The 13739-nt window shown below is 37.4% G+C and overlaps 1 protein-coding gene across 1 annotated transcript; it reads left to right on the forward strand.

Moving 5' to 3' along the window:
* The first annotated feature begins 854 nt into the window (after positions 1-854).
* On the forward strand, positions 855-10639 carry LOC139451089 (uncharacterized). Its single transcript, XM_071232887.1, has 4 exons — positions 855-860; positions 1660-1951; positions 2186-2263; positions 10131-10639. Exons 1-4 carry the CDS (start codon positions 855-857, stop codon positions 10637-10639), a joined length of 885 nt encoding a protein of 294 aa, XP_071088988.1.
* Positions 10640-13739: the final 3100 nt, after the last annotated feature.

The following is a 13739-nucleotide window of genomic DNA, read 5'->3' on the forward strand; positions in this document are numbered from 1 at the left end:
GCATACAGATCATGTCTATCCATTGTTTTATTTTGCTTGAGTATTTTTTTTACTAATTTCTCAAATGCACATTCATGAACAAAACGAAAACACTAATGCCAGTTGAAAATACATAACATTGGATAAAGTTAATTTTGTCTTTCCAGCTTTAAAAAATGGATTGGTGTCTTTGTCCCAAGAGGATAAATATTTGAATCGTTGTGTGGCAATCTTCTTTAATGCTGTCGTGGAAGCCCTGAACGTGTGTTATTTGTGCAGGGAAAGCATGGTGCGATGTCTATGCAGACGCTGCGAAAAGGATTTAAAGAGTTGAAACATACGATAAATGTGTCTAGGTATTTGTTGGAATGTGTGGATTTCGCAATTGACGATACAGGAGAATGAAGCATTAGAAATTGACGCTTCTTATTCCTTGTCTTACATAATATATGTATTTGTGTATGTGATGATACATCTACTTCTTAAGACCACCACAAGCATATGACATTAAACAAAACGAAGGTAAATGACATCAGGTTCAAACAAATATTGAAATATATTATTAGAATTATAAAAAAAACATAGATGAAGTTTTTAATAAAATGACAATCATGTCAACAGAATCAAACTCAGATGTATAATTCTTGTTTTAGCTATAACAGTTTGATGATTAAATTCTCTGACTAATGGCACAACAAACGTTGAGTTACGCAACTGATCACACATTCTCTTATATGATGGGGTCACGTGATACATATGTAGCGGTGAAACTAAGGGGTAAAGATCAAGCTAAGGAGGTATATATGAAGGCAGCACCACAGTGATGGTATCAGTCATCTCAACACTGGTGTATCGTCTAGTCAAGTCTGTTCATCATGAAGGTAAGATACCATCAACCGATATAGTCATATTAACATCTTGTCTCTCAGTCAAGTTTGATGTGTTTCAATACACGACACTATTTGTCCTAATTGAATTAATTTCAATTCTTAACTAAAACTACTTGTCACAATTTTACTGTTTAGTGGATGTGTGTATGTTGTAGCATTTCAATTTTACATGTATACATTTTCTTCTCTATCGTTTTCAAATATTACTGCGATGCACTACGGTTACTGCAGAACGTATGACAACTCTGTAATTGTAAATATACACACATATTGTAGCTTTTCAGAAAAGAGAGAATTAAAACTTTCACTTCAAATTGGACCCCCAATCTAAAAATGTACATTGGACTTGTCTATCAACTGTTTTATTTTACTTGAGTAGCATTAGTAATTTCTCAAATGCACATACATGAATATAACGAGTACACTAATACCAGTTGAAAATACATAACACTGGTTACAGGTTATTTTTCTCTTGGCGGCATAAAAAAACTGGATTGGTGTCTTTGTCCCAAGAGGGTAAATGTTTAGATCGTTGTGTGTCAATCTTCTATCATTCTGTCGTTGAAACCTTGAACATGTGTTGGTCTGTGCAAAGAAACCGACAAAGAATATAACCGTTAAAGAGTGAGCGAGTTATAATGGAGGCTCACACCGTCATTAATTCTATATTTTGACCATGCAGAAACGATGATAGGGATATTGTTAATGTGACCATCTACATTTGAATAAAGGTGTTTAAAGTTTCAAATTTTCAGCTCTAATGTATTTCTAATGTATTTCTTACATTCAGGCCATCATCGCTGCTTTGTCCGTGCTAGTAGCTTCTGCCTGGGCACAGGTGCCCTTCGGAACTGGATCCTTTGGAGTTGGCACTGTCGGTGTTGCTGGTACAGGCTATGGTTACAACCCATACAACAAGAACCATGGTTACAACAACTATGGCTACGGTATAGGCGTTGGGAAAGTCGTCGTTGCCGGTCCCTTCGTTGCTGGCCATGGAGTTGGTCTTGTAGGACACGGACCTTTCGTTGGTCATGCTGGTTCATTCGCAGGAAACGGACCCTTTGTTGCTGGAAAGGGACACGGTTATGGCTACAACACCTACAATGGAGTAGGGAATGGAGTTGGTCTTGTAAGAAAAGGTCTCCTTGGACACACCGGACACGGCCTCGCAGGGCCTATCGCAGCCGGACACGGTGTTGCCGGTCAGGGACATGGATACGGCTACAACCCCTACAACAACAACTACGGCTACGGTAAGAACGTCGGACATGGAGCTGGTCTTGTAGGAAATGGATTAACTGGACATGGACCTTTCGTCGGACACGGAGTTACCGGACACGGCCTCTCGGGACCTATCGCAGCCGGACACGGTGTTGCCGGTCAGGGACATGGTAACGGCTACAACCCCTACAACAGCAACTACGGCTACGGTAAGAACGTCGGACATGGAGCTGGTCTTGTAGGAAATGGATTTGCTGGACATGGACCTTTCGTCGGACACGGCGTTTATGGACATGGTGGACCCTTTGTTGGTCATGGAGTTGCTGGGTCCTTCGTCGGCAAAGCCAGTCCCTATTATTACAACTAGAGGCGTATGCTTGTTATGCCTGATGTATGAGTGTTTTTGTACTTTATTGATATTTTTGTATCAATTAACGAATGGGCAATAAATCTGTATTATTAAATGATTGTGTATATTTTGGTCGTTGTATTACATGTAACGAATATTGTATAGAAATTGTCCCCTGGCCGCGTCATGCCAGAAGACTTTAAAAGTTACGCTGATAAAACAAGGACTGGTCGGTTCAGAGTCAGTAAAATATTTCTGAGTGGGTATTCATGTTAAACTGTGGCATGATATCTCAGCGGGCTAGCACTATGAAATCGGCATCAGTCAGGACTAGTACAAGTAGCCACACACACACACTTCTTCGCTTCTAATACCACATTCGCCCTGATTACGTTTCTATCTTTGTCAACACCGTACCTCGATCTATTGGTTGGTTTCAATAAAGTGGTAAACGTCTGAGACCTGCATCACTTCAGGCGTTCTTCCACATCAAGCTGACACGCCGAGACATAACAGAAATACTTTTCAATGCGGTATTTAACTCACTCACTCACTAAATGTAAAGTCATGTGTTAAAAATCGGGGAATATATTCCGATGTCGAGACATGTAACATTGGTGTACGCCAAGGCTGTATTCTTAGCCCCTTCGGGTTCTGTTCTTTCATCAATGAACTGGCTACACAAATTAAGGATAATTGTACGGATGGTATACAGCTGCATCCAGATATTGTTCAGATACTTCTGTTGCTTTTTGCTAATTATATAGTTCTGTTCTATAGTACGATAAAAGGTTTACAGAATTTTGATAGGTCAACTGGAGCTGTACTGTCCTAATTGTAAACTCCAAGTGAACACCGAGAAAATGAAAGTGTTAGTTTTTAAAAAAGGGGAATAACCTATCAAGTAGGGGGAAATGGTTCTTCAGCTCACAACCGTTTCAAATTGTCACTTCTTATAAATATCTTGGAGTAACCTTCACAGGCAGATTATCGTGGAATTACCACACCAATAATACAGCAATGCAGACAAAAAAAAGATACTAAAGGGAATCTTACATAGTTCAAAACCTTTCCCTGATGTTTTATATGAAACCTTTTTTTCTAAATATTTGATACAACAATTTCTCCAATATTTTTTTATTGAGCAGAGGTCTGGGGTCATACTGAATACAGAACTATTGAACTGGTCCATCTACATGCTTGTAAACCCTTCCTTGGCATAAAAACTGTACATCGGGTGTTGTCAACGTTTACCACTTTACATATTTCAACATATTAGAATTCCCAAGTATTGGTTCAAGATTCTTAAAATGCCTATTGACAGATTACCTAGAAAAGGTTATAATATTTTGTTATTGTATATAAAACATGGAATCCGCAACTAGGTATATGATGTAAAGTCGTTATTAAATGAATGCGGCTGTGGGTATGTTTGGCATAATTAATGTGTACCTAACAATCCAGATTCGTTTTTAGTACCTATACGCCAAAGGATTAAGGATATATACTTACAAAAATGGTCATCGCATGTTTTAAGGTCAGAAAAATGCAATTATTACAAGCTTTTTAGGACAACTATTTACCCAGAATACTGTTTATTTGATATCAATTTTAAAAGATGTAGAATAAGTATAGCACAATTTAGATGCAGCTCCCGGATAATTGAGAATATGTGAGCAATGCGGTTTAAATGTGATTGAAGATGAGTTTTATTTTCTGTTAGTTTGTCCAAAATACGACCACCTAAGAAGAAAATATATGCCTTTTTATGTACATCCCACTCAACAACAAAATATATCGATCATGTCAACAATTGATAAAAATACTCAATGTTCATTTATCATGCAATGTCAATTAGAATATGACCTGTTAAACGGATGTGTAACCACCCCGAAAACAGAATTGTACTGTGGGCCTGAGGCCTTTCAGTATGGAATAAAACTTATTCTTAACCCTCACTATAACCAGTTGCATTTGTAAAAACACTGCATTTTGTAACCAATAGTTGTGCATGTCATTATTTCTAAATACCTACCGACGATGATTAAGGAAGAAATATGTTTCTATCAATATACATTTGTATGCTTCCGCGGTGATGCGGACGTTAATCAGCTGTTTATCCGTATTAGCACGGTTTAAATATCAAGTAACACAACCAAGCGTGAGCCAATTTCAAGTCGTGCGAGGGAGTGAATTGGCAATACATCACCATTCAAGTAATATCAAGGCGGGGACAAGAAGCTTCAGGTATTGTACTCACACAAACAAGTGACTGAAAACATAAGCAAAGTCCATGTTACCTGGCATGATGACTCGCAATCAGCCAAACAGTGCATGACCACCCGATATTTTTTATATAATGAATTCGACTCTTACGACAGATACTGGGGATATTTTCTACCCGGAATAGCCGCGAGGTCCCTGTTATATAAAACGTCGACATATGTGTCAGTCATACGACAGGCCGACGGAAACAACGTTTTGGGATTACGGAAATATTATCTCGACCGTAAACGCACAATACATATACAGTCAACTTTGATATGTCGAATTCATGGTTTTCTCGCAGTAAAAAATATGATCACTGCATATTCCTTCTTTATTTATCATTTTCAGTTGTGTCGAACCTAGCTCATAACATTTATGTAGGTCCCTTCACCTTCGACACTTCGACACAACGCTGTTTGACTGCATGTATGCCCTATCTACCTTGCACAAACAATCCTACTTCTGGAATATCTCTTTTATTATAGTTGGTACCCTTTTAAAAGGACGTAGACCACAAACGTTACTATGTTTCTATTTAATATCTCGAAGGGGTTATAGTGGATAGAGCCTCTGCCCGGAGAGCGGAATGTCGATAGTTCGATTTCCTGACTGCGTCAAACCAAAAGACGTTAAAAGTCGGTACTTTTTGCCCTATCTGAAGCTGGGCATGTAATGAATGAAACAGGACTTGTCGAGCTTGAGTCAGTATGACGTGTCTGAGTGGAGTATCCGTGTTACACTGCGTCATGGTATCTCAGTACGAGTGGTCTAACCTATAAAAACTGGCACAAGTCTGCACTTGTACAAGCAGCCACACATGTGCATGCACGTCGTGAACGTGACGTTAGAAACTCATTTCACCTCAACTGGGCTCCGATACTCCTAAAGAACTTCATATGTAGAAATAATACATCCTTCATTGATTTGGATGTGAAATTGAAATCCATTTGGGTAATTTTGTACATCAACGACTTGCAATGAAACTTGAAATCATGAAGATCACGCTCTATCATATTCATTGGAAGAGGTTCTGTTAAATTGTTATTTGCAAATGCCGATAATATTTTTCGCGGCATTTAAATTTTGTTTTATTTTTCATGGCAACAAATATTACTATAAAACAATGAAAGAGACAACCTCACCTTTCTTTCACGATACAACCCTATATGTCGCCCATATCTCAGGATAAAAGTATTGACGAATGCTCGAAGGCCATAAAACAACACATGCACCGTGTTAAGTATTTGATAACTAAGTCAAGTAATCATGTAAACTGTAGCGATAGCCTGACTAGACGACCAGCTCCTAGGATACCCCCACCCAAAAGGACCTCTTTAACCAAAGCCGAGATCAAGATTGTTCGTCGGGTAAAAATATACATACACTAATTGGTTGTTTCACACTTGAATATAATAACAGTACACGATTGTATAAGCGATGGAAGAAAATGTCCTTATAACAGCTATCATATTAGCATCCTTTCTGACGATCAGTATATATCCAAAATTCACACAAATTGTGAGTTTCATGTACGTGATATTTCAATAGAGGCATGAATGGGTACAGACGGGTCAATCTTCCCGATTTGTATGGCAAAGTGTTATATTTCATAGTCATTCACATTTGCATACTTAAACAATTCAATAATCGCTTATTATCATCCATTTTTGGGGTTACTCAATTCAATCATCAATTGTTGGCATTTAATACATCAAAACGAATACATTCAACGCAACGTTTATGGGATATTTCATTAAAGTAATTATAGACCATTCAAGTCGAAACTGATGCTGTGAATTTGAATATCTTCATGTGTACCACATCACATTAAAGATTTAAGCCTGTGGATATGGTCTCGACACCGAGGGCAGTCCCAATAGAATCGAGCGTATTGACCCGGGCGAGGAATCTATCCCACGTCATCAAAAGTTTACTCAAAATTGAGCACATTTTTTAAGAATGTATTATAGAATATAATGACCATGAAAAGTTTAAACCAAAGTTTATATCAAACATTCGATTTAATATATATTTTTACTTTCTTAACTTAACTTGACTTAACTTAACTTAAAACCATTGTTTGTGTACGTTTCATCACAAGATAACCTCCGCTTTGTCAGAGAGCATTTAAAAGCACGGTAAAACAACTACTAGTACTACCACTGCAATTACCTCTACTACTATTAGAGCTACTACTACTACTACTACATGTACTGCTGCTTCTACTACTACAGCATGTTGCCTCCAGTTGGTATTGGAACCACCCATGTAAAAACAAATAAATAAATTGTCTTGTTTTTATTTGCAAACATTTTTTAAAATTTGAATATGGATTAGGATTGGCGTGGGGCCAATGGCCAGCAGTTGCTGGCAAGTAGCACCCTAGCTGTGTTGCAGATCTAGAATCTATATCAAATAATTCATTCGTATGCAATTAAGTGAAGGCTTAGATATAACTAAAGTTCAGTTAAAGGTCAAACTCAACCCTTGAAAGTATCAAACTTGTGTGTGAAAAAACTGAATAGGTTTATTGGTGTCAAGTATGATATTGGTAGTTACTTTGGTTGGTTGAACCCTATTCCAGCCTCCAGTGTTATCTTGCCACCTATATTGATCGGGAGTTTGGAGTAACTATCGCTTGTGCAGATTATGAAAAGTTAGAAATGTCAAGACTGTATCTTAATGTTATTGTTAAAACCAAGTTCTATATATCAAAATCGTGACGAGTTTTTATATATCACAACTTTCACCCAGAAAGTCTGAAAATGACATTAACTGCCTGGCAGAAAAAAATATACTCCCTTGTTTGATGGTGGCTAAATATGACACAAAAAATGTTTATTCATTGCTTCACTGTTGATAACCTTATAGGAGTAGATGCTTCATTCTTGATATTATTGTTGATGTTGATGTTGATGTTTTGTATGTTCGACTTTACTTAGGTTAATGTGACTTGAGACTAAACAGTTTGTGGTCATTCTTTTCATGAAAAGCAATTAGGACACTTCTAACATGTTTATCACACTTTTATTGTTAAATGTATGTGTGTATGTTGAGTCATTTGAATTTTGCATGCATGCATTATATATAATTAAATTTTTCTTCTGTGTCGTGTTACTGCGACTGTCATCGTGAACTACACGCACTACGGATACTGCAAAACGGATGGCAATACTATAATTGTAAATGTTTACAATAACGCAATTGATTTTTATACACACCTATTGTAGCCTTTTAAAAAGAGAATATTAACACCTTCACTTCACCTTTGGATCTCCAATCTAAAAACCCACATTGAACTTGTCACTCAACTGTTTTATTTTAATTTCTCACACGAATATACATGAATAACACGAACACATGAATAGCAGTTGAAAATACATAACAATGAGTTATTTCTTTCTTGCCAGCATAAAAAAACTAGATTGGCGTCTTTGTCCCAAGAGGATACATATTTGGATCGTTGTGTGTCAATCTTCTTTCATTCTGTCGTGGAAGCCCTGAACGTGTGTTGGCTGTGCAAGAAAAGCGTAATGCAAGGTCTGAGCAGACGCTGCAAAAGAAATTATGGCGTTGGAACCTACGATACATGTGTCTAGCTATGTCAGGGAATGTGTGGATTTCGCTTATGACGATACAGGTGTATGAAGCATTTGAAATTGACGCCTCTTATCCCCTGTCTTACATAATATATGTATCTATGTATGTAATGATCCCTCAACATCTTAAGACTACTACAATCATAGTTCTGATTAGCATGCCTATCTTTCCGCTAAAGGGAGATATGACAGTAAACAAAGCGAATATAACTGAATTATGGCTAAAACAAATATTGAAATATTTTATTAGTGTTAAAAAAAATATCATATATATTTGTCAATAAAATCAAAATCATGTCGGCAGACTCAAAATGAGAGGTATTGTTGCAGCTGAATTCTGATGAATGGCACAACGAACGTTGAGTTACGCAACTGTTCACATATTCGCTTAAACGATGGGGTCACGTGATACATATGTAGCGATATAACTAAGGGGTAAAGATCACGTGACCCTTCTGAGGATGTATATAAGGAGGCAGCACCACTGTTGTAGTATCAGTCATCTGAACACTGGTATAACGTCTAGTCAAGTCTGTTCATCATGAAGGTAAGATACCATTATACTGATACAGTCATACACACATCTAATGTAGTCTTTCGTTCAAGTTTGAAGCGTTTAAATACACGACACTGTTTGTTTTAATTCAATTAATTTCAAAGTTTAACCAAAAATAGTTGTCTAACTGGGGGAGGATAATTAAGTATCCTAAGGTAAACCAAAGCAAGAGGCAGCACAGATGTGATTTTCAGTGATGTAGGTTGGTTAAACTTATGACAAGGAAAGAAAAGGAAAACCTGTAACAATCAATTGATTTGTATTTGATGTACAATGAAATCTCCAGAATCTGTATACAGTTTTGATTAAGGAATCATGGGATTGGCATAATATGACTTTGTTTACATCTAAGGGACCCACCTTATATTCTACAACCATCTTATATTAGTAGTTTGGATGGGGGGTGAGGGGGGTGTCTGGGATTTTGGTCAGAGATAGGATCTATTTTGGGAATTGGCTTAAAATGCGAATCTTCTCCGTGAAAACAATATTTTTAGGACATCTAGCAAGTTTGGCGAACCCCTTTATCTATTTTAGTAAAACCTGATGAACCGATCATGTTTTTTTCGGGAAACAATTGTGTGTTAAAAAACCCGAACGGATACAACCATGTTTGATGGCAGCTAAAAAGGAAACAAAAAAGGAATGGTTAATCGACGGTGGTTTATTTGATACGCGTATGATAGTTTTGTTTTGGACTTCACGTTTGCAGTGTTTCGGCGACTGTTTGAAGCCTAGTAACGTTTGATTAATGTTTGTAATTTTTTGTCAAATCCAATTTTTGATGGTATCCTTTCATTTGGTCTGCATTGTGTTATGATATTAGTTACTAAGATCGAGGATGCTAAGTTCACATATTGGGTGCATTTGCTTACAAAGGGGTAAACAATGGGACAAAACACTTTCCATAATCGAATAGAAATATCTGCATAAAGCAGAATCGAATGTACAATTCCGATAATATGAATTTATAATTCGTGCTAAATCACAGCTCTTATGTATAACCGACACAAGTTATAATCGAAACTCACATCGTCATTAATTAATCCATATTGTGACCATGTGGAAACGATGTTATGGATGTAGTTATTTTGACTATCTACATTTGCGTGACGGTGTTTAAAGTTTCAAATTTTCACCATAATGTAATTCTTATATTCAGGGAGTCATCGCTGCGTTGTCTGTGCTAGTCGCTTCTGCCTGGGCACAGGTGCCCTTCGGAACTCGATCTTTCGGAGTCGGCACTGTCGGTGTTGCTGGTACAGGCTATGGCTACAACCCATACAACAGCAACCATGGTTACAACAACTATGGCTACGGTAAAGGCGTTGGGAAAGTCGGTGTTGCCGGTCCCTTCGTTGCTGGACATGGAGTTGGTCTTGTAGGACACGGACCTTTCGTTGGTCATTCTGGTTCATTCGCAGGAAACGGACCTTTCGTTGCTGGAAAGGGACACGGCTACGGCTACAACTCCTACAATGGAGTTGGTCTTGTAGGAAATGGACTCCTTGGACGCAACGGACACGGCCTCGCAGGACCCCTCGCAGTCGGACACGGTGTTGCAGGTCAGGGACATGGCTATGGTTACAACCCCTACAACAACAACTACGGCTACGTTAAGAACGTCGGACATGGAGCTGGTCTTGTAGGAAATGGATTTGCTGGGCATGAACCTTTCGTCGGACACGGCGTTTATGGACATGGTGGAGCTTTTGTTGGTCATGGAGTTGCTGGGTCCTTCGTCGGCAAAGCCAGTCCCTATTACTACCACTAGGGACCTACGCTTGTGATGCCTGATGTATGAATGTTTTTGTACTTTATTGATATGTTTTTGTATCGATTAACGAATGGGCAATAAATCTGACGTTACATACTTGTTGTATTATTCAATCATTCTGTTTACTTTGGTCGTTGTATTACACGTAACGAATTTTGTATAGAAATTGTCCCCTGGCCGCGTCATACCAGAAGACTTTGAAATATGGAATTTGTTGTTACTCCGATAAAACAAGGACTGGTCAGCTGCAGAATATTATTTCTCAGTGGGTATTCATGTACCACATGGTATTTCCGTGGGCTAACACTATAAAACCGGCAAAATTCCGTACAAGAAAATGAGTCACACGCATACATGCACGCTCGTCGCGAAGTTAAATAATCTGGTACGCGACGCTAAGCCACATTTCACCTCAGCTCTAAACAAAAATCTAAATCTCTACACGTACTGGACGTATACGTACACATAGTTAGTTACGTTATGAAACGTTCTCGCTTACAGTCATAAACAACGACTCTTGAATTTGTTAAGACACAGACTAGTTTGTCACAAAAAACCTCAGTATTTCGTCCTCAATCAATCTTTAGTCCAGAAATACTGAAAGGCCATAGACCTGTAGCACATATCTTTATGGATAGTGGGTGGACATTTTGAATTCTACTTATTTAAGTCACTCTTCTTATCACTCTTCTGACATTGATTGCATGGAATATGTACGCTGTCAAAGGCTTCAGTACATTAATATTTATGGAAAACATTAATTCATTAAACTTAAATATATTTGGTAATTGGTACATTGATGGGTGTAGGTATACAATTCGTAAATTCTGATACAATGGACAAATAGATTACACATTTTACATAATCTAATTTCCTTTGGGGTTTCAATTGTGGTTTCAAAAGATATTCTGCAGTTATAAAATGTGTTTAAACAAACAACACCACTTTTATTTGTATGTACGTATCTTTGAGCCTTTGTGTACACAATTTAACAAAATTTCGTCCTCATTAATATACCTTCTGAGCCAAAACAAACTAAAAACAACCAAGGTTACAGTCCTTAAAGGCGCCGCAAACGTGACGGAAACCTATGATCGTGGGTTCTTCTCCAGGATTCACCCTGATTATGTTTCTAGATTACTCAGTACCCTGCCTATATTTGAGAGTTTCACAAAAGTGGTAAACGTCTAAGGCCTACATCACTTCGGGCTTTACTCACAGACCAGTCTGACACGTCGTCTCACTCACTCAAAATGACGAGTTACCGATGTTGGTCACCCGCCACTTCCACCGTAGTTGTAATTTACTTGTTTTTATATATTGTGTTATACAGTAGAACGTGAGTCATGGTTTCACCATTCTGAGTAAGATTTGTTTCATAATAACTGTTATACCTGAGTTTTTTCTCAATGAGTTGGTCACAACTTGTTTAACAATAGGGGTCTTCATATCTGTGAACTTAAACTCGTGTTGAAAAAGTAAAAAACGTAATCGTTCATGTACGAATGTCAAACAAGAAACATTTTATGCAAAGTAGATACCGTGAAATGACAGATGCATGTCTCTGGTCTTGTGCTGAATACCCACTGTGACGAAAACCTTGATGCTGTGCATCATGAAGGAAATATGAAGATGACAATGCATTAGCACATATTAACAGAGTTCCCCAAATTCAGTTATAATAACTAAACTATTTAAGGAAAAGTGTGGAGGCCTTACATACAAGCAGAAATGTCCTCTATGACAGTGAACCTTAAGTTCAAAATTTGCGCTGAAATTAAAGTTTCTGAGCCTGAAGCTATGAACTCGGCTTATGTACGGAAAATGATCCGAAAAGGGAAGAATATGCCCTAAGATGTTTGTTTTTGTCATATTCATAAGTATTTACTTCTATATTTAACAGTTGGTGTATGAAGCATTTGTTTTGTAGACTGTTTAAAAAAAAATTAATCAGGGACCTGTGTGTACAGCTTATCGTGTCACAAACAATTGAAATAGACACATTTTTGTGTGCTAGAATTCCATTTTTTCTGAGAATTTTCTAGGGTACTACGAAAGATCATCTCTAGTACTACATGATGCTTGGCATAATGGTTTTAATGGAAGATTGATACTAAAGGTGATTATGAATTTCTGGTTCTAATATTGAATACATACATGTATCATAGAATTTGTTTTGAAACTGATTTGAATAAATTTACTACCTGTAAAAGAACTTGCATTTTGTGCATTTCTCCTACGTTACTTGAAATAATCATTACGAAACTTGTTTAATTACATAACTTGAAATAAAATGTGGAAGTGGTATTTTAGCCATATACTATCACAAAGGTATGTGTCTCATATTGCTGTTTGACTTTATATTTACTTTTAGACAAGTAGAATTATCACTTAATGAGTGGGAAAACAACGTATACATCCATATTTGGTGGTAGTTAAAACGAATTGGTTATTCAATGGTGATGTCTTTGATACGGTTTATATAATTGTGTGGACCTTAGGTTTGCAGTTTTTTCGGTAAATGTCAGCTTAGTCAGCGTTTGATAAAGTTTGTAATATTTTGGTTGAATTTAAAGTGTATACTTTCCTTCGCCCAGCAGTTTAAGTCGCCATCGTGCGATGATTCTATGATTCGACTGCCATATTCGCCCTGATTTTGATTTATTGTTTGTCCATACCTGTCCTCATGGGTTTCACCCGGGTGGTAAACATGAGACCTGCATCATTCAGGCATTCATCTCACAGTAAGGTGGCACGCCGAATAACTGAAATACGGTTCAAATAGGCGTTAAACCAAAGTCACTCAAATAACATATGAATAACATGTTCATTTACAGAACAGAATTTATTTGGTATAGTCTGGCCATAAGGCCAATAGTACAGATGGTTGGATAATATTTGACATATTGTGACAGAGCGCTTCAGTTAATATGGATTTGGAATTTCTAGGTTTAAACATTTTATCAATATACAGAGCTAGCTGAAATAAAATGCTCTCGTCATTTGTTGTGAGTAACAATACAAACTTGTGCAGGGTAGGATATTGATAATAATACGAGGGCAAATACCTTAACCTTAAGTTTGTATAAGCTGGACA

This window comes from Haliotis cracherodii, unplaced genomic scaffold, assembly GCF_022045235.1.
Source record: "Haliotis cracherodii isolate W230 unplaced genomic scaffold, xgHalCrac1.p SCAF_8, whole genome shotgun sequence".
Classification (NCBI taxonomy): Eukaryota; Metazoa; Mollusca; class Gastropoda; order Lepetellida; family Haliotidae; genus Haliotis; species Haliotis cracherodii.

Coding starts and splice junctions, on each gene's coding strand:
- LOC139451089 (XM_071232887.1), top strand. Junction 1,952..2,185: donor CTTTGTTGCTGGAAAGGGAC/ACGGTTATGGCT, acceptor GACATGGACCTT/TCGTCGGACACGGAGTTACC. Junction 2,264..10,130: donor TGTTGCCGGTCAGGGACATG/GTAACGGCTACA, acceptor TTGCTGGTACAG/GCTATGGCTACAACCCATAC.